Source organism: Betta splendens, chromosome 7 (genome assembly GCF_900634795.4).
Source record: "Betta splendens chromosome 7, fBetSpl5.4, whole genome shotgun sequence".
In the NCBI taxonomy this organism is placed as follows: domain Eukaryota; kingdom Metazoa; phylum Chordata; class Actinopteri; order Anabantiformes; family Osphronemidae; genus Betta; species Betta splendens.
Window position 1 is genome coordinate 1615665 of NC_040887.2, and position 25163 is coordinate 1640827.

The following is a 25163-nucleotide window of genomic DNA, read 5'->3' on the forward strand; positions in this document are numbered from 1 at the left end:
AGGAGCACGTGACGGGGTGAATGCGCGAAGGGCGTGGAGCCTTTTACAGATGATGACAGGCTTTCGCAGGGGATGTATAATCACTCAGCCTCCTGGTTATTTACTCGCGTGGAGCATAAACAGTCTTTGTCGGTGTCACCGCTGAACGGCGGAGTCTCCGGTCGCAGCGCGCCGCGGGATTGGACGCTGCCTCCGCTCGCTACCAGGGGCGTGGAGCCGAGCGGCTGGATGGGGAGCGCGTTCGCTCGGCCTCACCGGTGCGTTCAGGTACCGAGGACGGAGGGTGACGAGCCGCAACGGCCGAGCGTTGACGGCCGGAGCTCGGTAACTGCAGCCGCCGTTAGCTGCTCTCCCGCAGCCGGGGACGGATGCGAGGACCCGGCGGAGGAGAAATAGGGCGCCACCGTGGACTGTTCGTGCGGTTAGGGGTTGCGTTTGCGGACGTCGGGGTGCTCCGTCCGTGGGCACGGGGGAGAGCACGCGCACAGTGCGTGTTACAGCGCACCTTCGTGCTAACGGCAGCCGGCTGAGGAGCTAGCGCGGCTGGAGCCGGGCTCGGTTCGCCTCTCGGCCGGGCTCGGTTCGCCTCTCGGCGGGGCTCGGTTCGCCTCGCGGCTGGAGCCGGGCTCGGTTCGCCTCGCGGCTGGAGCCGGGCTCGGTTCGCCTCTCGGCTGAGGTGAGTCCGCTCCGCTCCGCTCCGCTCGGTGGCTAATCTCCGGGCTGCTGGGGTCGTCGAGCCCCGGTGCACGTTGGCGCTAACTTAGCGCTAACTCGTGTCGTCAGAGCGGATTTTCTCTCCCGCCTCCGCTAACGGCGGCTCGCTTCATCCACCTGCCTTTGTGACTAACTAGTAGTTAGTGCGCAGTGACGCCCATCCGCGCTCCAGCAGGTGCTGCTTTCGCTAACGTGTGATTTCGTGCCTTCGCAGCTCTTGGCGTCAGATGAGATCTCGTCCGGCTCCGTCCGTGTCGTCAGAGGCCTCCGCTGCCGAGCTGCGTCACCGAGCGGCAGGTCTTCATCTGTGAATCCGCCTGACGGGGACTCGAGCCATGGCACGAATGACCTGGAAGCCCAAGTGAGCGAGCCGCCGCGGCGCCATGGACGCGGACGCTGCTGCCCACACGGAGACGGAGGCGCAGCCGCGCCCGAAGCGTCCGTCCGAGGCCACGGGGGAAGCGAGCCCCGACGCTGCGGTGAAAGGCGGCAGTGACCCCAGCGCCTACCCGTCATCCAGCTACCAGCGGAGCGTGCGCCAGAGGTTCATCAGAAGAAGCCTGTGGTTCTCCGATACAGAGGAGCAAGCGTTCGACGCCCCCGAGTGCGAAAGCGGGACTAAGATCCTCAACATAAACCTCCGAACAGTTGTGGACAGGACGAGGGGCGCGAGTGGTGGGGTCCGGGAGGGTTCCGGCACCGAGAGCCGGGGCGAGCAGAGGGCCGGTGCTGAGGCAGGGGAGACGGAGAAGGGTCCAGATGCACCGACGGCGCCGGGCGGCGACGGGGCCAAAGCCGCCATCAAGGCAGCGAGCGAGGAGAACGAGGAGGAGGCGGAGATGAAGGCAGTGTCCACGTCTCCAGGAGGAAGGTTCCTCAAATTCGACATTGAGCTGGGAAGAGGCTCCTTCAAGACGGTGTACAAGGGCCTGGACACGGAGACGTGGGTGGAGGTCGCCTGGTGCGAGCTGCAGGTAAACGACGGCGGTCTCTGGAGCCGAAATGAGCGAGTTCTGTGTGTCACAAGTGTTCAAAACGGGCTCAAACACACGGGACAAGAAGAATTAGGCCTAATTATGTTGGAGATGACCTTTGATCTTTGCCTTGTGTTCTAGGTTCTAGTGGAACCGCTCACAGGAAGCACTTTCCCTGCGTTCACGCGTCTTCAGGCCGCTGTCATTCGACCGCGTCCTCGGAGCCTGCGAAGTTCAAACGTGTTAAAACTACGACGTCAAAGGTTTTCACAGGAAACCGTTGACCGGTAGTGAAGTGCAGCGACCAGCGTCGTGCCAATGCTCCGTCTGTCTCGTCCTGCGTTACACAGAATGGAAACAGCAGCTTAGACTGCGTTAAAGTATTAGCTCATTATTTCCGTCCTTTGGAGGCTGCAGAATGGATTATGTCTCTCCCAGGAGGATTAGGGGACTACGCTAAGCCTATTGGTCTGGTGGAAGGAGGAAAACACGCAGTGCGTTTGTTATTTATCACTATTCAGATTGAGCACAGATTGAGGTGTGGAAGGTGGGCCGTTCGTTGCTGCTCCTCGCAGCCTCCCTCTCGCAGCGCGACCGCAGCGAGCGTGGTTTTAGCAGGCGCCGAGGGAGCGCCGGAGCGCGGTCCGTCCCAGCAGCGTGTCTGCAGGCGTCCCTCCCTGTGCAGCAGGAGGCAGGAGGCAGCTGAAGGCAACGCTAGCCCGCTGGGCGCCCTGAGCTGGGACGGCGTCGACGCGCTGCACCGCAAAGAAGCAGTCAGGAGTCAAAGCGTTGTTGAGGCCGTGGCGTCACAGGCATCTATCGCTCTGATCACTGGAATGTTATCTGTGAATTCCTTTCCAGTGTCTAGGGAGACGTAGAGACAATGGCTGACCTGGCTTCAGTGGGGATGTGATGCTGATGAGTGCTAGCTATAAATACAATGTCATCCTCCTCAGCTCGGCACGAAGCCGTTAAATTAGCGGATGATGGGACGTAGGAACAGGAAGCTGTTTACCATGTCTGCGTTCCCCAGTGACAGACGCCACGCTCCCTCTAGTGGACAGTTAGTAATGAAAACAGTGTGTTAGCGTAGAGCTTAGCACGTTCCGGTCTGCTATGAACACATCTGAGAGTCATACGGGTGCGTATCATCACCTTATGGAACCGGACGTCATTCATCTATTTACTGTGTTCTTGATCAACTTGGTCTGTGATATTTTCTTTGGGTTTAGGAACGTTGGCCCCATAACTCAAGGTAATGAGGACCTACATCCATTTATTGTTTGGATTTACTTGCAGACCAAATCATTATTCTAACAAACATACAGACATTTCCAGCTCGATAAGCCATAGAATGGACAAAGCACTAAGTCTCTCTACTGTGGCGCACAAAACCACAAACTGCTTTTGAGTCAAGTAATTTGGTGATTTCCTGCCGGTGGAGAATTAGATTGTAGCAGACAGTATATTACTCTTATATTCTGGCTTTACATGGCTTTTTTTCAAGCATTATTCATGTTTACTCTTTTCTGTTAAATGTGAGCTGTGATTGCAGCTGATTAACCAGCGGGTCGTCCAAAGAAGACAGTGTTAAAGTGGCCTGACTGATGGTTTTCTAACAGTGGACACGTGTAAATGCAGATTTGGCTCTGGGTGCTTTTCTTGCCTCCTTCCTCTCTGGTGCCCATCTTCATCATGCAGATGGCTCTGGAAATGATGTTAATATGACGCCCGTTGGGAGTTTGAGTCAGAAAGGAATATTTCTTCTTGTGCTTCTCTTGCTTTGTCTGATTCTGTTGTTGCTCCTTGGATTTTTTTTTAACTTTGGAAGCGTCCCATTTCTGGACGTTGTGTAGCTGTATGCAGATTTCCGTCTCACTGAACTCCACACGCAGGCTCACAGACGCGCTTTACTTCTGACTTAGTGCAGACGTCTCTGTGGTATTTGGCAGTGACTTTGTTGTTCCGGAGATTAAATCTGGTCTCGGCTTGTGAAAGCAGAGTTTGTGACGATAACAAAGCAGTGATATGATGCTTTGTCCCTGAGTGTTTGCTGGAGGCGGGGAGACGCTCAAACCAAACAATCCTCGCCTGTAGTGTCATTGGTGACGAGGTGTGTGTGTGTCTTTGTTTTCTTTGGTAGGTCATTGGGATGCTGTGCCTTTGAGCGCAGCTTGGTTTAAAATGAGCAACAAACCTCACTGGTCAGGAAACAAAGTTTCAACCTGTTCCTCCAACAACGGAAGTCTCATAAGTGGCTCGCGATCTGTTTGGAAATCTAATGAGGTTATTTGTATGAATCTGGAGCATTTCAGTATCCTGTGTAAGCCTCTTCTTTATTCCGTGTGGTATGAAGACGAGGGTTACTTTAATCTCTAGTTGACCTCTTCATCACTAAGCTATTTACATAATTCTGAGTGGAAACAAGCAGCATAGTGTACATAACCAAGGTAATAAGAAGGTAACTTGTCAACATATGTTTCACCATTTGGCTCATTTCCTTCCTGTAAAGCCTCTTAGGTATAATGACTGTTGGCAGGTGTATTGTTCTGAGATTTGTTCTGTATAGTTTTTGAAATGTGTGGTTTTGAGAGTTTGTGGTTAATTGTATTTATTGTTTCATGTGTCTGGCATCTTGTCAGAGGCTATCTCACCTATCCTGCTGTTACTATGCTTTTATTTGCTGTACTACCTCCAGTCTAATTTCCTTCTGGTTCTTAATGACTGGGTCAGCAGTTTGGTAACACTACCATCAAAATGAAGGAGGACTGCTTTTAGCATCTCTGCAGGAAAAGCCTTTGCCCTGACTGTGTTCTGTTGAATCAAGGCTGCCTTTGTGACCCCACACTGCAGCAGCTGATAAATGGTCAAAGCAGGGAGGGTTGACCAGGCAGCACTCAGGTCTATCCCTCATCATCTGATGATGGAGGAGCAAGGACCCACCCACAACAAACTAAAACATGTGTGTGTGCCATTCTGAAAGTGTGGCCTGTTGGCAGCGTTAACGTTTTAACAAGGCCAGTGCATAATCAGCGTTTCTTTTGTTTACTTGTCCCTGAGTCAAAGAACAGTTTGTCACGCTGCATGTAGTGGGTGATAGGAAGAAGGTTGTAAGCTGTAATCCATGTTGGCTACCTGCTGCTCAGACGTACTAATAACTGGCTTGATAAACAAGGCAACGCTAGACTGAAGGCTCTCTGGTTCATTCACATACTGTTGCATTTGGACTGTGTATGTCTCCATTTGATCCTCAGCTGAACTAGCCAGGTTTATAACCCTCATGAGCTCGATATGAAGAGTGTTCTTATCATTCATGGACAGGATGAAGATAATCTGACATTAGACCCATAGTGTAGCCAGCAGAGTTCCCAAAACCAATGTTTTTAATGGCTCATCTGGTCTCTGCAGTACTTGGAGGCACTGTGTTGCGCCCTGGTTTCCATTCCCATATGTATGTGTTGCTGTCTGAGCTGTGGAACTAGAGTTCAACTTGGTGGGTGGCACCAGAGTGGAGCCGGCTTAAGGTTACTTCCACTGATGCCATAGTGTTTTTTATTTCAGCTGGCCTTTATGTCGTCTTGTGTCTCTACACTCTTGTCTTTTCTGTATCTTAGCCAACTTGTATAGATGTGTACATACTGTATGTCACAAATGTGACAAGATTATAAAAAGAGAAATGAAAAGCTCTGTTTGCAGCAGTAGATCTTGAGCCAGATGTAATGATGGTCGTGGTTGTTTCAATTCTCACATGCATGTGTATTTGCCCTGGGAATTCCTCTGGTGTCTCAGTGTGCATATGTATCTGTGTATCTCACCATGTGGTGCACAACACCTCCAAGGCTACATGTGGTTCCTTAATAATGCAGAAGCCCAAGTGTCTGTTCAGAGGAAAATAATGGGTGTGCCCATGATTGGGGGGTTGGGGAAAGTACCAGGATTCCTAAAAACTGAGAGGCTGAGCAGAGGAGGGAGCAAAAAGCAAACCAGGTAATGAGGATCAAAGGGTTAAAACTGGCCTCAAGGTGTCTCTGTCTCTGACAGAGGTGGATCTATTCCATGTGTTGCTCCTGTGCAGCAAAGAGCGTTTGGGGATGACTGAGCCCGTCTTGGGCGGCCCCAGCCTCTCATTGCTCAGCTTGCCTCAGTAGAATGGGTTCTCAGCAGAACTGAATTATTCATGGGACTTCAGAAGAGTGCAGTGAAAATCCCCAACCCCCACTCACTTGCACACAAAACCTGATATGTCATGTTGACACACACACACACACACACACACACAATGCTTCATCACCCTATCCGCTCTTTAACACATTGCGTCACAGTAATGCGTCTGCTATTTTTCGTTATTGATGATGATTTAGTATTTGCTTTGCAGTCTTGTCTCACAAGGAGTTGACAGAGGCTGAATAATTAAATAAATTGAATCTTGCTATGTTGTGTTCACTGCATTCCACCACCAGTGTCATCCGTCTCTATGAAGGGTGCGGTCTTGTTTCTAGTCGTGTGTGTGTGCGTGCGTGCGTGTGTGTGCGTGCGTGTGTGTGTGCGTGTGTGCGATGCAACTTCTTGCAGCGGTGGTGGAAAAAATGGAAATTGCAGGACAGAAATCCTTTTTGGTAGCAGAGGCTCAAGCTTCCAGAGAACGAGAGGAAGAGAGAGAAGTTGGGGAAGATGCTTTTCTCTGCATGTGCTTGGATGTTTGGTGACGGAGAGGGGAGTGGTACAGCAGGTGTAAGACAGCAAGGAAGACAGATGGTATAAATGGGGGAGGGAGGAAATGCGCAAAAGGCAGTAGAAGAAGTAAAGACGATGGAAAAAAAGCATCATGTTAAACATGGGGGTGGACTCTCCCCGACAGTCGGTGCTTTGTCACCTTTTAATTCACACAGCCTGTGTATTTTTGATTATTAACTGTTAACAAGCCAGAAGCCATAGCTGACCTGCTTATTGTGTGTGTGTGCGTGTGAGTGACCAACTCATTAGTTTAAATGGAACAGTCATGTTGAGCTTTTCAGTCAAGGAGGAATTGTTTGTCTTTCTCCAGGATCGTAAGCTGTCAAAAGTGGAACGTCAGCGCTTTAAGGAGGAAGCAGAGATGTTGAAGGGTCTCCAACATCCCAACATTGTTCGTTTCTATGATTTCTGGGAGTCACCCCTTAAAGGGAAGAAGTGTATTGTTCTAGTGACAGAGCTCATGACTTCAGGAACATTAAAAACGTAGGTTGTGAACGTGATCCATGTAGCATTTGCTTCAACTTGCCAGTTGATGGTCTTCTTGTATGTCAGGTAACATGTTTTCTTCTTTTGATACAGCTATCTTAAACGTTTCAAGGTCATGAAGCCCAAAGTTCTAAGGAGCTGGTGCAGACAAATCCTGAAAGGCCTCCACTTTCTCCACACCAGGACCCCTCCCATCATCCACAGGGACCTCAAGTGTGATAACATCTTCATCACTGGACCAACAGGATCTGTCAAGATTGGTGATTTGGGACTAGCAACACTCAAAGCTGCTTCTTTTGCAAAGAGTGTCATAGGTGAGACACAAATATAGTCAGTAAGCAGGTTTATGTTTTTTGCATTAAGGAAATGTATGACGCGTGTCTCGGGTGCTGTCTTTTTCAGGGACCCCAGAGTTCATGGCCCCAGAGATGTATGAGGAGCACTATGATGAAGCTGTGGACGTCTATGCCTTTGGCATGTGTATGCTGGAGATGGCCACCTCAGAATACCCGTACTCTGAGTGCCAGAACGCTGCCCAGATTTACCGCAAAGTCACAAGCGTGAGTGCAGTCACTGCTTTTTGACTCCTTCGGGTGGGGAGGAGGAAGCTGCTTCACAACAGCCTGCAGAATTGGAGTAAATAATCTAATGAGCCATATGGAGAGAACATCAGTGTTTTTAGATGAAGCCTGAGGCTGTTCTGATCTGTGGTCTGCTGACAAAGGCATATTGCAAACAGTTTATAGATTGACCACCCTTCTGCTTTGATAAAGACTATTGATTTTCCAGGACTTGTAAGGTTGAAACCTGAGAGATGATTCTTTCACCTGCTCTTAAAGAAGGAACGGGCTCTTTGCTTATATTAATAGTTGGGCAGCATTAGTGTGACTGTCTCCAGTTACTGTTCTGTGCAGTGTAAAATGCACGTCAGTGTCCTGCAGGATCTTAATAAGAAATTGATAAAAAAAAGTATTGTAATGATCACACACTAGATCAGTATCCAACATAATGTAACTGATAAAGACCTTAACTAGTCAGCAAGAGACGTCCATGAACTCTTATACTTTTTCTGTCAATTCACCTGGATTGAAAGCGAGCGCCGCTGCCAAGGCCGGACAGCCTGCAGGGTGTGCGTGTCACTGGATAAGATTTGTGGGCGGAGCACCAAAACAAAAATGTGCCTGCACACTTTTTGCGTCCTTTCTTGGCATGTGCTCAGTGTTTTGTTTCTAATTGCTTTCCTTCAGGGAGTGAAGCCAGCCAGTTACAACAAGGTCATGGATCCTGAAATCAAGGAGATTATTGGGGAATGTATCTGCCAAAAGAAAGAGGAGCGGTGAGTGACCTACTGACCAGTGTCCAGCCAACAATGTGCCCTCTGCTTTCAGGCCTTTTCCTGCCTCCCCCGCTTCATTGCTGTGGTGCTGACTGGCTCTCAGCAACCACTGCAGTGCCTCCGAGTCTGCATGTTGTTTCACTATTGTGTAACGACTCTGTGTATAGAGGAGACAATAACCCATAATTAGCTTCCAGTGGCATTTTATAATTGAGGCCTGATTTGGTTCAGTGAGTGACTTTGTCCCACCAACACATCCTACCAGCATCCTTCAGCACAGCTGAGAAGCTGATGTTGAAGGTAAACCACAACATTCCAGGTGCACTCAGCAACACCTGGTTTTTCCTTTCCCAGGTACACAATCAAAGATCTGTTAAACCACGCTTTCTTTGCTGAGGACACCGGTGTGAGAGTGGAACTGGCTGAGGAGGATGATGGAAAAAAGGCCTCAATAGCCCTCAAGCTGTGGGTGGAGGACCACAAGAAGTTAAAAGGGAAGTACAAAGAAAGCGGCGCCATCGAGTTCACTTTTGACCTGGAAAAGGAGGTTCCAGAGGTTGTGGCTCAAGAGATGGTGAGTGAATAACAGAAGGTTTTTATGACCTATATATACAAAATATCAAGTTGGACTTTTATATTCTTTTTGTTTTATGTTATAGATTAAAGTCCTATTTGTATTGTCTTAGTAGCAAATACTGGATCTCCATCTGTATTTGGACGTCCAGGCATGTGTTTGTTTTTTAAAAACAATGAACGCATCTGTTGACAAAGGGAGTGTTCTCCACTGCTGTGATCCATTTTAAAATAGACGCTCTAGTTCTCCCCTCGCTTGCTTTCTTTGCCTCACACACTCCCACTTTTTAATGCACCCACACTTTTCCCACATGCTCCATGCTAAAAATATCCTGGAAGTAATGTCTTCCGTTTCTTTCAGGTGGAGTCTGGCTTTTTCCACGAGAGTGATGTTAAGACTGTTGGAAAGTCGATCAGGGACCGTGTGGCACTGATCAAATGGAGAAGAGAGAGAACGGTGTCTGCTGCAGTGGACCGGGGCGAAGGAGAGCACAGAGTCCAGGTGACGTCGTCTCAGGGCATCTCTGCTGGAGCTGCACGCGTAGGACAGCCCCCTTTGTTGGAGCCAGAGGAGCCAGAGGCAGACCAGCACAACAGGCCGCATAACCTTCCAGCCAGCGCCACCTCAGTAACATGTAAGAATCTCAACATTGATTAAATGAATTCAACATGAATCTTTTTTGTGATGTGTGCGTTGTGTGCCTCTGCAGCAGACAGCACACTGGACAGTGGCATGGGCTCCACCGTCTACTCTGACTCCCACAGCAGCCAGCAGAGTGTCCTCTATCAGTCCCTGTTGGAGCCTATTACGATGGCAGCGCAGCAGGTCTGTATCAGGAGCTAAACCTACATGTATTACAGATCTCACCCACATAAACAGATGTGCTGCATTCACACGCGGTGCTCATATGCAAAGGAAGTGATGTGCAAACACATTTCCTCGCTATGCTGTTCAGATAACAAGTTGTTTATCGTCATGAGTAATGAATGAATTGTTTTGAGTAACCTGTTTTGCTTTTGGGTTGCTCCTCCATCAGCGCCACAGCAGTAGAACTTTTCTGAGAGATCAGCCTCACTCTTGTGGAAAGGGTGAAGTATGGGGGGCATCCCTGAGCCCAGAGCTGAGGATTTGTTTGGGAGCTGCAGCCAGGAGAGGCAGTGCCCCTGCTATTGACACGCAGCACATCACTCAGCTTCAGTCCCTCATTCAGGCTCAAAAGTCAGTCACCCGCACCTTCGTAGCTGCTGTCGGCCCCACTGAGCGTTACTCTGAGGTTGAAGATGGCTTCCCAGGTCAGAGTGCTCTGTCAGTGCCCCAGGCCTCCACTATCGCTGCACCTTCTGAGTATCGCCGCCTCAGCGATACCAGTGTCCAGCGTTTACAGACTGGTGAAAACTCAGCTGTGCCTTTACAAAGCGGACGCAGACATTCTGACCTCAGCAGTCTTCTGAGCCTGACCTCTCATAAGCATCGAACCCGCCTGTGCCAGGCCTGCCTCTCTTTGTCTCTCTTGAAGACACAAGAAGGGGGCTTCTGCCACCCTTGTGTTGTGATTCCAGCCTGCAGCTGTTCGTGTGACTTTAAACGCCAGCCGTCCTCTGGTGGACCAGGAACCACCCTCGGTTACGGGCGACCGAAAGGTGCAAGTGATTGCTCTGATTTCTCACTGCTGCAGAGGTCTCTGTTCAATATAATCAGCCGCAAAGCAGCACCTTGTCACATCACCCCCACTCAGCCCGTGCTGCTGCACCCCTCGCCTGCCAAAGGACTTGCCTGCAGTGATGCAGAGGGCAGCCTGAGGACTCACCTCCTGGGCGGCGGCTCAGTTGGGGAAGAAGAAGCCGTCCATGGCTGTGAGAATAGATTCTTTGCTGAGGAAAAGGAAGTTACCAGGACTGTGGGAGTGGTATGTCACAAATCAGAGCGACACGGCGCTAGCTTCCCTTATGGACTCAACCCATGCTTAACTGATTAACTGATTTCTCTCAGTCTGCTGGAGGTAAAAGCTTATTGCTTCCTGCTTGTAGCTGGTCAGATCTCTGCCGCCTGCACACACCTTTAGAGCACTTAATTGTTACAGAAATGGTAAACTCACACTCTCTAACAGACATTTTCCTGGCTGAGTTAACATTAGGCAGTCTTTTCTAGAGGTGGCTGAGATATCTGTTCGATTTGGCTGCTGCTGCGCTGTGGTCCTGTCCTCCTTCTAGGCCGGCCTTGAATACACGGGCTCTGATTAAAGGGCTCAAACTAATCTAATCCTAATCTTTCTTTCTTGTTGTTACTTTAGCCACCACCTGTCACCACCTGCTGATTGTTACAATAGAGCTTTCATTAACTTATCCTTCCTTCTGTCATACCACATTCATGGGGTTTGTTGTGTTTCATAGTTCTTTTGTCCACGTGACTAAAACTCACAAAACTGCAACTTGTGTCTTTCTTCTTGTTTTAGACTAGTTCTTCTGGTTACCAGACGCAGCCATCTGTCCATGGCCTGCCTCCATCCAGCACAGCGGTGCACCCACCTCTGCACTGCCTCCAGCCTGGACAGAGTTACACTGCTCCGTATGTTGGTCAAACCAGTGCACCAACGCCAGCTCCAGCGAGTCTGTGTTCGGTCAACCTCCAGCACGCAGGCACCGCTGCTGCTAGTTACAAACCAAGTCTCCAGGCTCAAAATGCTACAGGCGTTGCAGTGTCAGTCGTGCCACAGCACGCTGCCCAGAGCTACCCAGCAGCAGGCGTCCACCTCCAGCCACAAACCTTAGCTGCTGACTCTTTGAGCTTTCCCCTGCAAATCCAACAAACACAGAACTTTGTGGCCCAAACTGAACAACATGCTCATTCGGCGTTAGGATACACTATTCCAGCAGCAGCAACCAACCTGCCCACACAGCAGCTAGCACAAAGCTTCACCCAGGCTTCTGTTACCCCAGCAGTGGGAGCCTCCACCCAGAGTCACTCTGTACAAGCTGCTAGTGCGCTGCAGCAGGTCCAGTCCACAGTCAAACTGCCAAATCAGCAGCCTGTCCAGAGCACCTTAACACCAGCACTTTACAGCCAACAGACCCCTCACCAAGAGCACCAACAGCTGCTACTGCAAAACACACAGCCCAGCACACAACTAACACAGCAGGCTGGGCAGGCCGGCATTCACCCTGGCCAAGCAACGGGACCTCTCATACACCAACAAGTGGCACAAGAGCTTGTGAGTCTTCAGTCTTTTAGTCAACAACAAGCTCTAGAGCAGCAAGGTCAGACAGCCATACAACAAAGCCAGGATGCATCCCAGGCTACAGCTCTGCCCGCTCAGACTGCCTCTGTGTCTCAAGCCACAAAAGCCCCAGTTGTTGCACCTGCTCTGGGTCTGACTGATGCTGCACCTGAACCCTGCGCATGTTGTGTCGTCAGTGCACCGAGGCCACAGACGGCTTCAGCTCCGAGTCAGTACCAGCCTGCACAGGGTTCTGCTGTTTCCCAGGTGTATGGAGGAGCCAACCAAGTGGTGACTCCACAGAGCCTTCCAGTGCCTGTCCAGCAAAGCCAGTCTGCACACGTCGCTCAGCAGGTGAGCGGTAGCTTCTGTTTCATCATGGCTTCATTCTTACAACTGTACCTGTGCTGCTGCTGCTTTCTAAAAGCAGCCAGAAATTTGCTACAATGGGACAGAAACTAGTGGGTTTTAACAATATTGTTATTAGACATTGTGCTGATCCTATGGTATGTGTGTGATATGGAGCAGTTCTTTGGGGGGACATGAGGTCAATGGAAAAAATGAAGAGACTTGTAAACAGTACGTTCCTTGGACAACGGCCAACAGAGAGATAATGGAAGCAGTAATGAAAACAATCCCAGTGGTTTAGACCACTGCATCCGCCGGCCCTCCCAGGCTTGTGCTGGGGTTTTTTCATAGTAGATTCTGATTGATTCTGGGCTCAAAGGCAGGATAGGATGTGCTTTTCTGATCTGGTTCAGAGTGTCCAAGGTGACGAAACCAGAGTTCCTGCTTAAGAGATCTTCTCACTGCCTGCTAACTTCATCTTGTTCTGCTCTAGAGTATTCCTGCTTGTCGAAGAATTTCCCAGCTGGGACGAGATGGACAGGATCATGTGCAGATTCTCCCTGCCTCGAGTCAGGCTACTGTCCACCAGCAACTTCAACCATTACAGATTTCATCATCTTTACCATCATCCCAGGTATCTCATCTGTTCAGTCTGTGCAAATGTGATGCTCTGATAATACAAAATCACTTTTCTTGTTTTTCTACTTTGGTTATATTTAAAGGACAATGAACTAATATTGACTTAACTTGTTGGATCAAACTCCTGCTTGAACTTTGTTCTGTAGATTTTTTTTTTCCTCTGTTTGTTCCTGTTTCTTTTTCCTTTTCGCTTCCTTCACAGTGCCCCACAGTCCAGGTGATGGCAGCTGTGACTGACTGTGAATCCTCTTACTCTCACTCTTGCACTGCTCTTCACCCTTCGACCTCCTCTTGTCTTAGCCACAGTTTTCTTTCCACTGGGCAGTCTGCCCCTTTAACACAGTCTGTCTCCCCCGTTTCCCCTCTTCACATGGAAAATGCCTTGGTTTCTCCAGTCCCTGTTTCCCTCATTCCTTCACCCTCACCTGCACTGGATAACGTGGGGCTAACATCCCCAGAGCCCCAGTCTAGTGTTAGATGTGAAGCTGCTCATCCACAACCTTCATTCATGTCCTCATTACCCACCATGCACACAAACACCGGCCCATCTCAAAACACACACCCTCCCACAAACGGCAGCACTCAGCCTCTGATGCAGGTAACTATGAGGGTTGTACCGGAGAAAGCTGTTTTAAAGTGTGAATATCTGGCATTACACAATATTTTCAAATCTATCGAGCCTTTAATGTGTCAGTGGAGTCTAGTTGACTTGTTCTCCAACATTATGTGTGTGATTCATTGCTGTGCTAAGGATGATACATTCACCTGTCTCACACTCTAATATTTAGTGAAAAATGACAGAAACATGCTAATAATGATTTCTTTGTCTGTCTTCTCCAGATTCCCCAACTCAGCCACCCAGAGCTTGTCCCCACTGCTCAGCCCGTCCAACCTGCAGTCTTCTCCTCCTCTGTGCCGCATGGGGTAGACCCTGGCACAGCCTCTACTGCTGGCCAGCTGGACAGTAGTGCCTGCCAGCTACCTCTGCAGGCACAAGCGCTAAGTCAGAGCCAAATTCCTGTTTTGCAGCTTTTTGACTCTCAGAAAGCATTGTTTGGGTCTGCCAGCCCCAGTTTGACTCAGCAGAAACAACTGTGTACTCTTATTGGGGCCCCAGGTCCAACAGAGACCAAAACAGAGGTATGGATACATCACTGACTCCTGCAAGTTGTGTTTTTCACAGGTTTTGCTTTAACTGGCTCACTGTACTTACCTTCAGGTTTTACTCAGTCAATCTAAAATGAAGTGTTTGTTTCAATGTCACGTCTACAGGATCAAGCTGCAGAGACACACACTGCAGGACAGAGCTACGACAGGTACTAGCTTTTCCACTCTTAGCTGTTGTTGCAGGTGACAAATCATCAAAAGCCTACAATGATGTACTGTGTACAGTGTCAACTCAGACGCAACGTCAGGGAAGGAGCTGAGTGACGGTTGTGAAGGAACCCATGGAGGGAAAGTCCGCAAACATCATCGTAGGTCCTCACGCACTCGTTCTCGCCAAGAGAAGATGAGCAGGCCGAAGCTCACCATGCTCAATGTAGGTAACCAGGATTCACGTCAACAAGGAGCCCGTTTACTGTAGCACATGTTTAAGTGTGTTGCTGTGGTCACTCCTGCAGGTGTGTAACACTGGGGATAAGATGGTTGAGTGTCAGCTGGAAACTCATAACCATAAAATGGTCACATTTAAGTTTGACCTGGATGGAGACGCACCAGAGGAGATTGCTACTTACATGGTGCGTAGGAGACAGGCGGCTGTTTAGTTTAGGTTGTTTTATGCATCCCTTACTATATTATAATATATCTTATATTTATTGTTCTTTTGTGTTCTTGCCAAAGGTGGAGAATGATTTCATTCTGCCTCTGGAAAAAGAGGGCTTCATTGAACAGCTGAAGGACATCGTGGACAAGGCTGAAGACATGCTGAGTGAAGACACAGAGGGTGAGAGGAACTCTGACCACGGGGTTAGTCCCAAACACAGCGAAGCTGATGGCACATCAGGAACTGAGGTGAGAAATGGACCGTAATTACTTCAGTGTGTCTTAAACTTATCCTTCAACTTTCTGCTAATGTTGCATCTTCTTCAGGCCTTCGCACTGAACACACCACAGATGGTGTACCAACAAAATGGTAAGTCTGTCTAAAATAATCACTCAAACAGTCACACTTCCCCTTCATTGCTTCTGTTCAGTTAAAAGTTGATTTTCTTTGTACTTGACAGTTCTGCACACTGGCAAGCGCTGGTTTATCATCTGCCCTGTGGCTGAGACCCCCATACTGGACAAAGAGAAGGCTGCGTCTCACATCTCCACTGCCCAGGGTAAACTGTCCTCTTCCTTTAAACGCTACCATTTATTAAGAATGTGTCCTTCTCTGACCTGAGGATGTTTTTTGTGGATGCTGTTGTAACTGAAGATGCAAAATGCTCATGCATTAGTTTGTATCTCTGCGTTTTTCCTTTGGGGTCTGTTATATAACAGTGCGTCTGCAGTGGTTCTAGGCAGAAATGAAGGGCAGGATTTCTACTTCAGCTGACAGAGCCTGGTGGAGGAAGGCGAGCTGTGATGTAACACTCTGGCACTCACTGGACCCTGCCCCTCTTCTTTATGGCCTTGGCTGCCTAGCTCACAATCTGTTCTGCTCTTAATTAACTCAGATCTTTTTATTTCTCCAGAATCTGAAACATCATTGAGACCCAACAGCAACGCAACCACAGTGACTACTCCATCTGTATCCTCCTCATCGTCCTCTCTGCCTCCAGTAGCTCAGAGCTCAGTCCAACCTAAAGACCAGTACACGGGCAAAGCCCGCGTGCAGCAGCCTCAGCCCTGCGTAACAAAGCATGCTCTAAATGCTGCTGGTGTTAACCCTCACAATGCGCTTGCTATCGAAGAACCCTGCATCTCAGCGGTCTCCATGGTGACAGATATGCCATGCTGCGCTATTGTGCCACCCGTCTCTCTAGATGTGAATGCTATTGATAAAGGAGCAGCTAGTGGTCTGGTCTCTTCTCAAGCTAATCAGCCCAATCAGAAAGCTAGTCCTACTGGAGAAGTGCCCTCTCAGTTGGCCTCGCACGCGTCTGTGGTCCTACAGCAACCTTATGCCATGCCCATGCAGCCTGGGACGATGACCTCCCAGCCCCAGAGTCCAGCCCACCAAAACTCGCAGGCATCAGGCCAACCGCAGCCAGGAGAGTCGGACAGCGAGGGTCCCCGCAGGGTGGAGTTTGTGGATCGCACCATCAAGACTTTGGATGAGAAGCTGAGGAACCTGTTGTACCAGGAGCATGCTCCCTCCCAGGCGTCTAGCACTGCGTCAGACCCAGGGGCCTCCAGCACCGAGGGAGTGAGCTCCCCTCCAGTCTCAGATGGCCAGATCACTGAGGGAGCATTGACAAAGAAGAAGGGGGAACCACTGGTAAAATATACTCTATATAAACACAAGCTTTGTCTCCTTGTGAAGTGTACTTATACAGAGGGGAGGGTAACAAAATGAATCTGTGGACAGGAAAACATTCTTAGCTCACTGATCTAGTGATGTACTGAAGCTCATTGCATATAGAAATAATTGCATCTCCACCCCCCACACCCCTTTCTGTTTCTGTTAGCCTCAGATTCCTGAGTGCACAGACAGCGTGGGTGCGCTAAGTGATTCTGCAGGAGCAGGTATGTAACATTTACAGTGGGCTTTTAATAATGAAAGTTTACACCATCACTGAGTCTGACATATAAACAATACACTCAACCAGTCATGTATGAAAATGATTTAGTGTGATGATATTAATATCAAATATGCCAAAGCATTAGTAGATTCCCTACAAAAGTAGTTTCGAAAGACGTTCTCACTCTTGTTCCTCAGACACTAACCGGTTGTTGAAAGGTAAAGATGTAACTGCCGGCTCCACCTCATACAGCTCCAAAAGCCGCTTTCAAGTAAGAATTCACTATTGAACCCTTAATGATCCAGTCTGCTTGGTCCTATAGGAAATTAAACTACTCCTGACCATGACTTTTGTTTTCCTTGTGTAACGTTGTATTTGTTAAAGTTCATGGTACCAAAGTTTATTATGGAAACGGCTTTTTCTACTTCCAGGTCATTGCCACACCACTGGATGTCATGTGCTGTTCAGACAAAGGCAGCGCCTGCAGTTCTCCAGCTCCCTCTGGTGGTTCAGCGGGGTCCCATCAGATACAGGTCATGTCCAGGAAGGAAAAGAGCTGCGTGTCCGTGGGTGGCTCGTCTGTGACCGCTGCAGAAGACGATCAGCATGAAGGAACCTTCAAGACGCAAAGCAGCAACCGCTACTCTGCGCCAGCAAACTTCTACCGGGCCACGCCCACTTCCAGCTCCGACGTCACCCCACGCCACATTCCTCGGGCGCAGACCATCGATACTCCCACCCATCACTACTACCAGTACTCCGCTCACCTGTGCTCTGACTCTGCAGATGAGGACAGCAGCAGTGTGGCCCCACCCCCAGCTCACCCTGCTCCCCCAGCTCACTCCCTGTCTGAGCACAGTGGAAGTGACCTCATGAAGAGGGCGGTGGCCTTCCTGCGGCGTTCAGGTCGGAGCAAAAGTGAGCAGAGCTCCGATTCGACAAGCCGACAGCCCGTGGCCGTGAATGGTCATGCCCCTTCGCCGTCTGTGGGACACGCCCACTCGTCTTACATCAGCAGTGACAATGACTCTGAGTTTGAGGATGCAGACATGAAGAAAGAACTTCAAAAACTCAGAGAAAAGTAAAGTTGTGTGTGTGTGTGCGTGTGCGTGTGCGCGTATGCGTCTCGATGACCAACTCATTAGTTTAAATGGAACGGTCTTGTTGAGCTTCTCAGTCTAGGAGGATTTGTGTGTGTGACATTGTATAATAATATATAAGAATATATCAGCTTTGTATAATCTTACAAACGTAAGTTAGTAAGTTTGAAAAGGGTCCATGGAACCAGCTTCTCATCTGCCTTTTCAACATTTTTAATGTCTGTTTTTCTGTTTGTTTTAGACACATGAAGGAGATCTCTGAGCTGCAGGCCTTCCAGAGAAGTGAAATTGAGCATCTGTATAAGGAGCTTGGCAAAGCTCTGCCACCCAATGTTGGTCTACTACATGCTGCACCCCCCAGTGGTCGCAGGCGCAGGGCCAGTAAACACAAACTGAAGGCGGGAAAACTGCTCAATCCAATGGTGCAGCAGCTCAAAAACAACCTTAACGCCGCTGCCGAGAGAAAAGGTGTGTGGGTTTGATCTGTCTCTGTGAGGGCAACTCTATTCTGAAGCACGCATTTATATAAAAACTCAGGGATGATGTCAGCTCCATAAAAGTGTGGGTGTCTGACTCAGCAAGTGATTCACTGATGCTTTACCTTCCCTCTCATACTCAGGTGAGAGTTGTGCCAGTTCATCCAGCTCTCCTGCTAAAAGCTCGGTTCTGTCAGACGGCTCTGCCCACTCCAGTGCCAGCTCCAGCTCCTGCAATCAGCTGAGCGGCGCTCCAGAACAGGTCCACACCCAGCAGCCCTGCTCCCTGAAGGGCTCCTTCTCCACAGACAACATCTACTCTGGACGCCATGGGGACAGGGTGGCCAATCAGGCAGGCGCCTGCCAAGGTACGCGTCAAAGGCTGCTGGTGGTATAGTATGTGAGAGGATGGGACAAGTCAGGTTTAGGTAAAGGGGGTTATGTTGTCCACAGACGAGATATGAATAAACAGGACCTCTTCATTTTATCTGGGCTGCAGGTTTAGATCGTTTATTCATAAATACTACAGCTTTTTCACTGGCACTGAGCTCTGTTTTAATGTACATACACATCCGGTGGCGGGTATTTGTTGGGTTAAAGATAAGAGTAGTTTTTATCCACATCAATATGATCATTGGGACTTGGTTTATACCATTTTGTTTTGTTATCTGGAAACTCATGGAATTTCTGAGCCAATAAATTAAACTGATAAGTGACAGAAGGACAGTGTAAGTTGGTATAAAATACAGTAATTCAACATTTTTTAGTGGAAGTTTAAGTTGTGTTGTACATGAACACAAATTAAAACCTAAAATAACAGAGAACGTGGTAAACATATTGGAGAGTCTTACTAGAAGCTACAGTAAAGCTATCAGATGAATATCAGTCCTTCTTCCATTATAATGATTATATCTACTGATAATTCTTCTCTTATCAGTTGTAATTATTGGCGAACATTCCGACGTCAAACTGACAAGTTTCCCATTAATCACCAGATAATATACTGCCATCCTGTATATCATGCATCGTTAGTATCCTTTCTGGTGCTTTTTTTCTTGGTGGGGGTTTGTCATCTCAGTCTCTGTGCACTTTTACAAAGAGTCTCTCTTGTTCTCTTCTTCCCTCTTATATTCATTTTTGCAGGCTGGACGGTTTACCACCAAACGTCAGAGAGAGTCACCTATAAATCTAGTAGCAAACCACGCACTAGATTCCTCAGTGGACCTGTGTCTCTGTCCATCTGTTTGTATTTGTTCTTTTCTATTTCCCCTCACTCATTTCCATCTTGTCTTTATTTAATGTACTTCTCTCCTTTATCAACCGACTTTAATTTGCAGTCCCTTATGTAAAGTACTGTAGATCTTCTTTCACTATCCTCACAGGCTTCACTAGTTGTTTATTCCGACCATTTTATTTTTTATCTGATGGCCAGAGGATGTCTGAGGGATGTACATGCAGCGTTTGTACCTTCACCCAGTCAGTCTAATCTGCCTAACGAACTCACCAGAAGGTGTTTCCTTTCCTGTAGGTGACGAATGATGAGTTTTTGACTTGACTTTGCTCCCTAGATGCTTATTTTGGTGTTTGGCTAATTGTTTTTTGTGTAGCTCTGCTGGAATTTTACTGGGACAGATGTAACTGTATCTGTCATCTCTAAAATCTTTTACAATTTATTTTGAGCTAAGTTGGGGAATAAATGTATATTTTCAGCATCATAATTAATCGTGGTCTGTTTTATGATGGTTTTAGAGTTGTTCATACAGTAAATGTCATGCTGATGTAACTTACGGTTGAATGAGAGGGCGACACAGAATTCCTTGTGTTTTTATTGTAAAGTACAATATAGGAGACTCAGAGTCTGGTCATCATTCAGCATCTTGACAGGAGAATTGAAAAGGAAACTTTCTGTACTGTACGTTCACTGTGTGCATGGATAAAGTCTCTTATCATGGATAAGATGTAACTGGTGTAGATTCTTTGTCTGTGCAGACCTTCCTCTGGCGATCATCTCATCTCACAGCACCATGGTTACGTTCATACCTTTTAACCTCCGGTTATAATGCCCTCTCCCATCATACAAATGCTTTGTGCCTCGCTTCTTTAAAGCAGAGCCCACACGTTGACCGGGGCTTGTTACTGGCTAGTTCCTCCAAACATGGGCCTGTTAGGTGTAAAAGACACCGTGTGCCTGTTTGTGTGTGTCTGAGAGATAGAGAGGAAATGCAGAAGCTGTTCTACCCTATTTATTGTGTGTTTCCATCCACTGTTCTGTTCAACTGTACAACATCTCCCCAGTCAGTCAGTCAGTCAGCTGACCTGTGTACTGACACAGAAGCCCTGCTAGGCAGGCTCTGCAGTATGTGGTGCTAGAGGAGACTCTGTGTCCCTCTTGTTTGGACGGAGAAGACGTGCATGCAGGAGCCAGGCAGGGCACTGATGGACACTGGCTCCGCCATGTGAAGGGCTGTATCATCAGTACTACTACTACTTCTTCTGTTTTCTGAGTTACCTGCATGCTTCTGATCAGTCATGACTGAGTTCCACCTAGGAATGTGTGTTCTTTCAGTTTGTTTATTTTGTTTCGCAGGCGTTCTCAATAACAGGATCTTCCTTCTTTAATCCAGGCTCCAGTCTTCCTCCCTTTTCTTTAAAAACTTATGATTTTGTACTTTGAGTGAAGGGAGTAAAAATTCTTTGAATGTCTCTTTATGATTCATTTATCTTTCCTTAAAGAAAGATATAGTAATAATAAGGCATTAAGCCTTTTTTATTTCTAGTTATCCTGCTATCTATTTAGTTTGAATATGTAGTCAGAGCATTTCTGGAATTATTATTAATGTGGCAGACAGTCAGTTAGTGTTTTTTGTTTTGTCTTTTTATATAGTGGTGTCTCCTTTTTGTTTGAGTGGTGATATTTAGAACATTGCACTCTGCCCACGCCCCAACTCAAAAAAGGAGAAAAGCCATTTTATTTGCTAATAGGATCTAAAGTGGAATGATTTAAGCCTTGGTTAAGTGCTAGATTTACTGTTTAAACATGAGGAACCCAGGTTAGGCGTGCTCTCACTAGCTGGTCAGGTTTCCTTTATAGACAGCCGTTCACCCCGACTCCTTTCTCTCCTCTGTAATGATTTTAAACCCCACCTTTCCTCTTCTCTTCCCCAATTGTTTTGGTAGCTGAATGTGCTTTTGAGGCAGCTTGTCCACTTTCTTGTGGTGTGCAGTGTGTCCTGGCCTAACCGTTCTTGTCTTGTGCTGTTTCACCTTTCTTTAGGGTCCACTCTGAAACGACTATGTCTAGGCAAAGAGCGCAGTAGTAGTAACTATCTAATTTACTTTCTCTATCTGTCTTTCTTACAGTGTTCTTGCTGTTTTAAGCCTTAAGTTTGTATGTGCCTTTTGTTTTCTCTTTTATCCTTTGGCATTTTAAGAAGTGTTCGTTTTTTGTTTGACCATTTGGGTTCTGTTCTGATTGTTGCGTTACTTTGCGTGTGTCGTTGTTTTGCATGGCGGCGTGCCTACATGTCTTAATTGCAGAATTGTGTCATTGCTTGCATACCAAACATTCCATTTGTCTGTAATTACTATCAAGGTCCTGTGTGTAACTCTTGGCTGCTATGTTGGAAACGTACATTACACAGCATTTACTCTAGTCTCAACAAAACCATCAGTCATTGTGTGACATGTTTCTTAAGTTGTGCCACACAGCAGCCAACTGGTTGTCAATGGTCTCTTTTGTCCCCCATCGCGCAGACTCTTAAACCTCCTGTTTTTTCAGGGTCTTCTCTTGGCACCACTTCTCAGCCAGCCTCCAGTCAGGCACAGCCACCACTCACCACAGCTGCTCCCTCACAGACTCCTCAGCCAATCACACGACTTGCTCAAGTCCAGACCAACAACAGCAACAATAAGAGAGGCACATTTACGGACGATCTCCACAAGCTGTTGGATGACTGGACAAAGGAGACTGTTGCTGCAGCCAATCAACCACGATCCTCTTTGAACCAGATGAAGCGGCAGCAGAAACTGGAATGCAAAGCACCACCTATGGGAGCAGCCGCACATGAGGTATTAGAGTGGGTGATGGGTTTACTGGGCAATATGAACAAAGTATGATCAGAAAAGATGATTAATAAAATGAGTCCATATAGACTGACTGAGAGCTGATTTATTACTGTGGTGGTTTATGACTCTGTTTGTTTTCTGCCTTATGTTCAGACGGAGTCCCATGGTGCTCCCACCAAGCTCCATCTGCCTCTCTCCTGCCCACTGACTGCTGCTTTAGGTCCTGGCATGACCACAACCTTAGCCCCCAACTCGTCAACCTTGCTTCCTCCTGGGTACCTTCTCCCCTCAGGCTCCTATGGTGGGATGGTTCCCTGTCCTCTTTACTCTCAGCAGTGGCCCGGCATGCCTAGTCCCGTAGGGTCCATTGGTCCTGTCGGCCTGCTTGGTGCTGCAGGAATGATGCCCTATGCCAAAATGGCACACCCGGGGATTCCAGCCTACCCTCTGGTCATGCACAACCCAGAGACTGGCCCCTGTTCGAAAACCACTAGGACTACTTAATCTGCTAACGAAGAATTAGAAGTGTCTATAGGCAGGATGATTCAGCATCACTTTATTCACCAGAGCCACGCATGTACATAATCTGACATTGTAAATAACAGAGTGTTGATATTCTTTATACAACACATACATGTAGTAAAGTGTGTGCGTGCGTGTGTATACTCTACAGTACATGTTGACAAAGCGAGTCTGACCCGTGCTTTTGGCTTCAGTCTTGCCTAAACTCGGCCATACAAACCTTCTGTCTGCAGTCATTTTCAAAATGTTTCACTACATTCTTTATTACTGTGGTTTAAAGTACCAGTGGTTTGAGATACAGTTAAGAGGGGGCAGTATTTCTGTTGAAAGTATTTAAAGGAGTGTAGTGCCTTGAACATCGCGTCTTCTCCCCATCTCTGGAACGACGCACGTCAGCTTCTTTTACTTGCGGGTAAACATTCGAGTGCATTACAGACACTTGTTCTTTTGGTTTACATGCCCTTGTAGTACTGCACTATTAACACATGCTCTTATTCAAATCATCATAATCATGTTTTACCCTTGTTTACTTTGCACCCGTGACAGATGGAATGCCATAGTGGTGACATTACCGTTGCCATGCAGAAACAAATGGTTAGTGTTGGACTGCTGGGAAAAGGAGAAACGAAATTACGCCAGCAGCCAAAACTCACCGTCAGGTCAATAGGTTCCATCGGACACAGTCTGGTACTGATGGGACATGAGATGCAACGACCCGTGCAAACGTTGGCAGAGTTGTGTCCAGAGCCATATATACTGTAAATAGTTATGTCTCTGGTTCTTTTCTGATAAGAATGTAGCAGCTAATATGTGAAGGCTTGAGGCTTAAAAGTGCAATTTATCCCCTCCACAAAGCTTTGACGTGGCCTTGTCACAAGCCTTATCTGCAGTGTGCAACAGGAGCACGACAAATATATGAACAAAGACACAAATCACCCAGCCACAGATAGACGACCAGGCAAAGTAGAAACACAAACCACCCAGAAAACTGAATTCCCTACTGCTAAATGTTTTCAACTGGCTGTTGAGTCGGCCCACGCTGTATGTGAAAGGTTCTGTGCTGTCGCCAGTTATGTTTTTAACTTATTTGATGTTGATGCTGAAACTTTTGTTCCTAATGCTGCTACTGACAGGTGATTTCACTGTACAGGTGATTGTGTTTTCTTAGGGTGGTACTAAAAGATGTGACTTCTCCAATTAATCTTTCAGACGGGAAGCTCAGAGCAGTGTTATTGCCTTGTTTGTTTCTAAGGTTGATTTTAATAACAGCCTTCTTTCTGTCCATTGTCTTTTCAGTAATAAAATTCAATGATACTTGATGTGGGAGTTTTGCACAACATATACTCTCCCTGGGTTCGAACCTGATCACTACATCGTGTACATAGTGGGTCTCAGCTACTTTTTTAATCACAAGCATGGCCAACGTTTCATGTTTCACAAAGCAAAGACCAACGAAATAGCTACTGTGGTTAGAAACGTCACATTCACAACGCATTGAAGATGTTGCAGCTCCCCTCGATCCTGCCAAGCTGTGAACTGTACAGTTTTCTTGTTTATATTTGTACATTTTGTTTGACTGCTTTGATGTACATGATTCCATCAATTCGGTTTGAATTGGACTTTTCTAGATAATATGCAGAGTCTTCTGCTTTTGGTGAAATACTTCCAGTAGTAAGAGACTTCTGTTCTCTGTTACTTGTTGCTAACTCATTGAACAGAGCAGGGAACCGCTATTCTTGGCATATTTGGGTGCAGTGATTAAAGGAGTGTTGATGTGATGGGGAGTCCTGACACCTCCCACCACTGCTTATCTCACCTCTTTCTGGAAAATGTTGCCCCCTGGTGAATCTGCTCTGTTTAAAGCTCGTGTTTAAACTCCGTGGGGTCGCTTTGCCTGCTGTATGTCCCACTGCATCACCCCAGAATACCCAGCTGCACTCGAATCACAAGCTGTATGTTGACAGAGGAATAAATATTATTTTGTGCTTGACTATGTCTCATTGAGTTCGTTAATTTCACTCATTTGGAGGCTAAAACTGAATAAAAGGCGTTTTGGTCGAAGCTGATGTAGTCTCTATAAACACAACGGAAACGTCCAATCAATAATGAATCAGATTTGTCTAAACAGAGGATGTCTAAAAGTCTGGACACACTAACTGTATCCTGTTTTATAACAAAGCCACAGATTCGCGATATTTAACTGCAAAAAGAACAAATTTTATTCGAGTAGGAAACCATATGCAATTATGAGATGCTTAAAACAAGCAAAAATAATTTTAATTAAGTAGTTGTTAAAATATGCACAGGCGCTCT

The 25163-nt window shown here is 47.4% G+C and overlaps 1 protein-coding gene across 6 annotated transcripts; it reads left to right on the plus strand.

The window, feature by feature from the left end:
• Nucleotides 1-31: 31 nt before the first annotated feature.
• Nucleotides 32-24840, plus strand: LOC114858254 (serine/threonine-protein kinase WNK2). 6 transcript variants are annotated; one of them, XM_041071650.2, is made up of 30 exons: nucleotides 46-257; nucleotides 929-1688; nucleotides 6733-6905; nucleotides 7002-7222; nucleotides 7311-7468; nucleotides 8156-8244; nucleotides 8599-8818; nucleotides 9179-9452; nucleotides 9528-9643; nucleotides 9855-10724; nucleotides 11271-12386; nucleotides 12874-13014; nucleotides 13222-13617; nucleotides 13860-14159; nucleotides 14292-14335; nucleotides 14412-14559; nucleotides 14642-14758; nucleotides 14862-15032; nucleotides 15111-15153; nucleotides 15245-15343; nucleotides 15698-16443; nucleotides 16634-16691; nucleotides 16885-16958; nucleotides 17119-17768; nucleotides 18029-18255; nucleotides 18407-18631; nucleotides 19407-19505; nucleotides 21538-21582; nucleotides 22042-22331; nucleotides 22482-24840. In XM_041071650.2, exons 2-30 carry the CDS (start codon nucleotides 1098-1100, stop codon nucleotides 22830-22832), a joined length of 8052 nt encoding a protein of 2683 aa, XP_040927584.1. In that variant the 5' UTR covers nucleotides 46-257; nucleotides 929-1097; the 3' UTR covers nucleotides 22833-24840. The 6 variants fall into 6 exon arrangements, with proteins under 6 accessions (XP_055366391.1, XP_055366392.1, XP_040927585.1 ...); XM_055510416.1 differs by lacking the exons at nucleotides 21538-21582; nucleotides 22482-24840 and adding an exon at nucleotides 21624-21651 and having other exon boundaries at nucleotides 32-257; nucleotides 22042-22182; XM_041071651.2 differs by lacking the exon at nucleotides 21538-21582 and having other exon boundaries at nucleotides 45-257.
• Nucleotides 24841-25163: the final 323 nt, after the last annotated feature.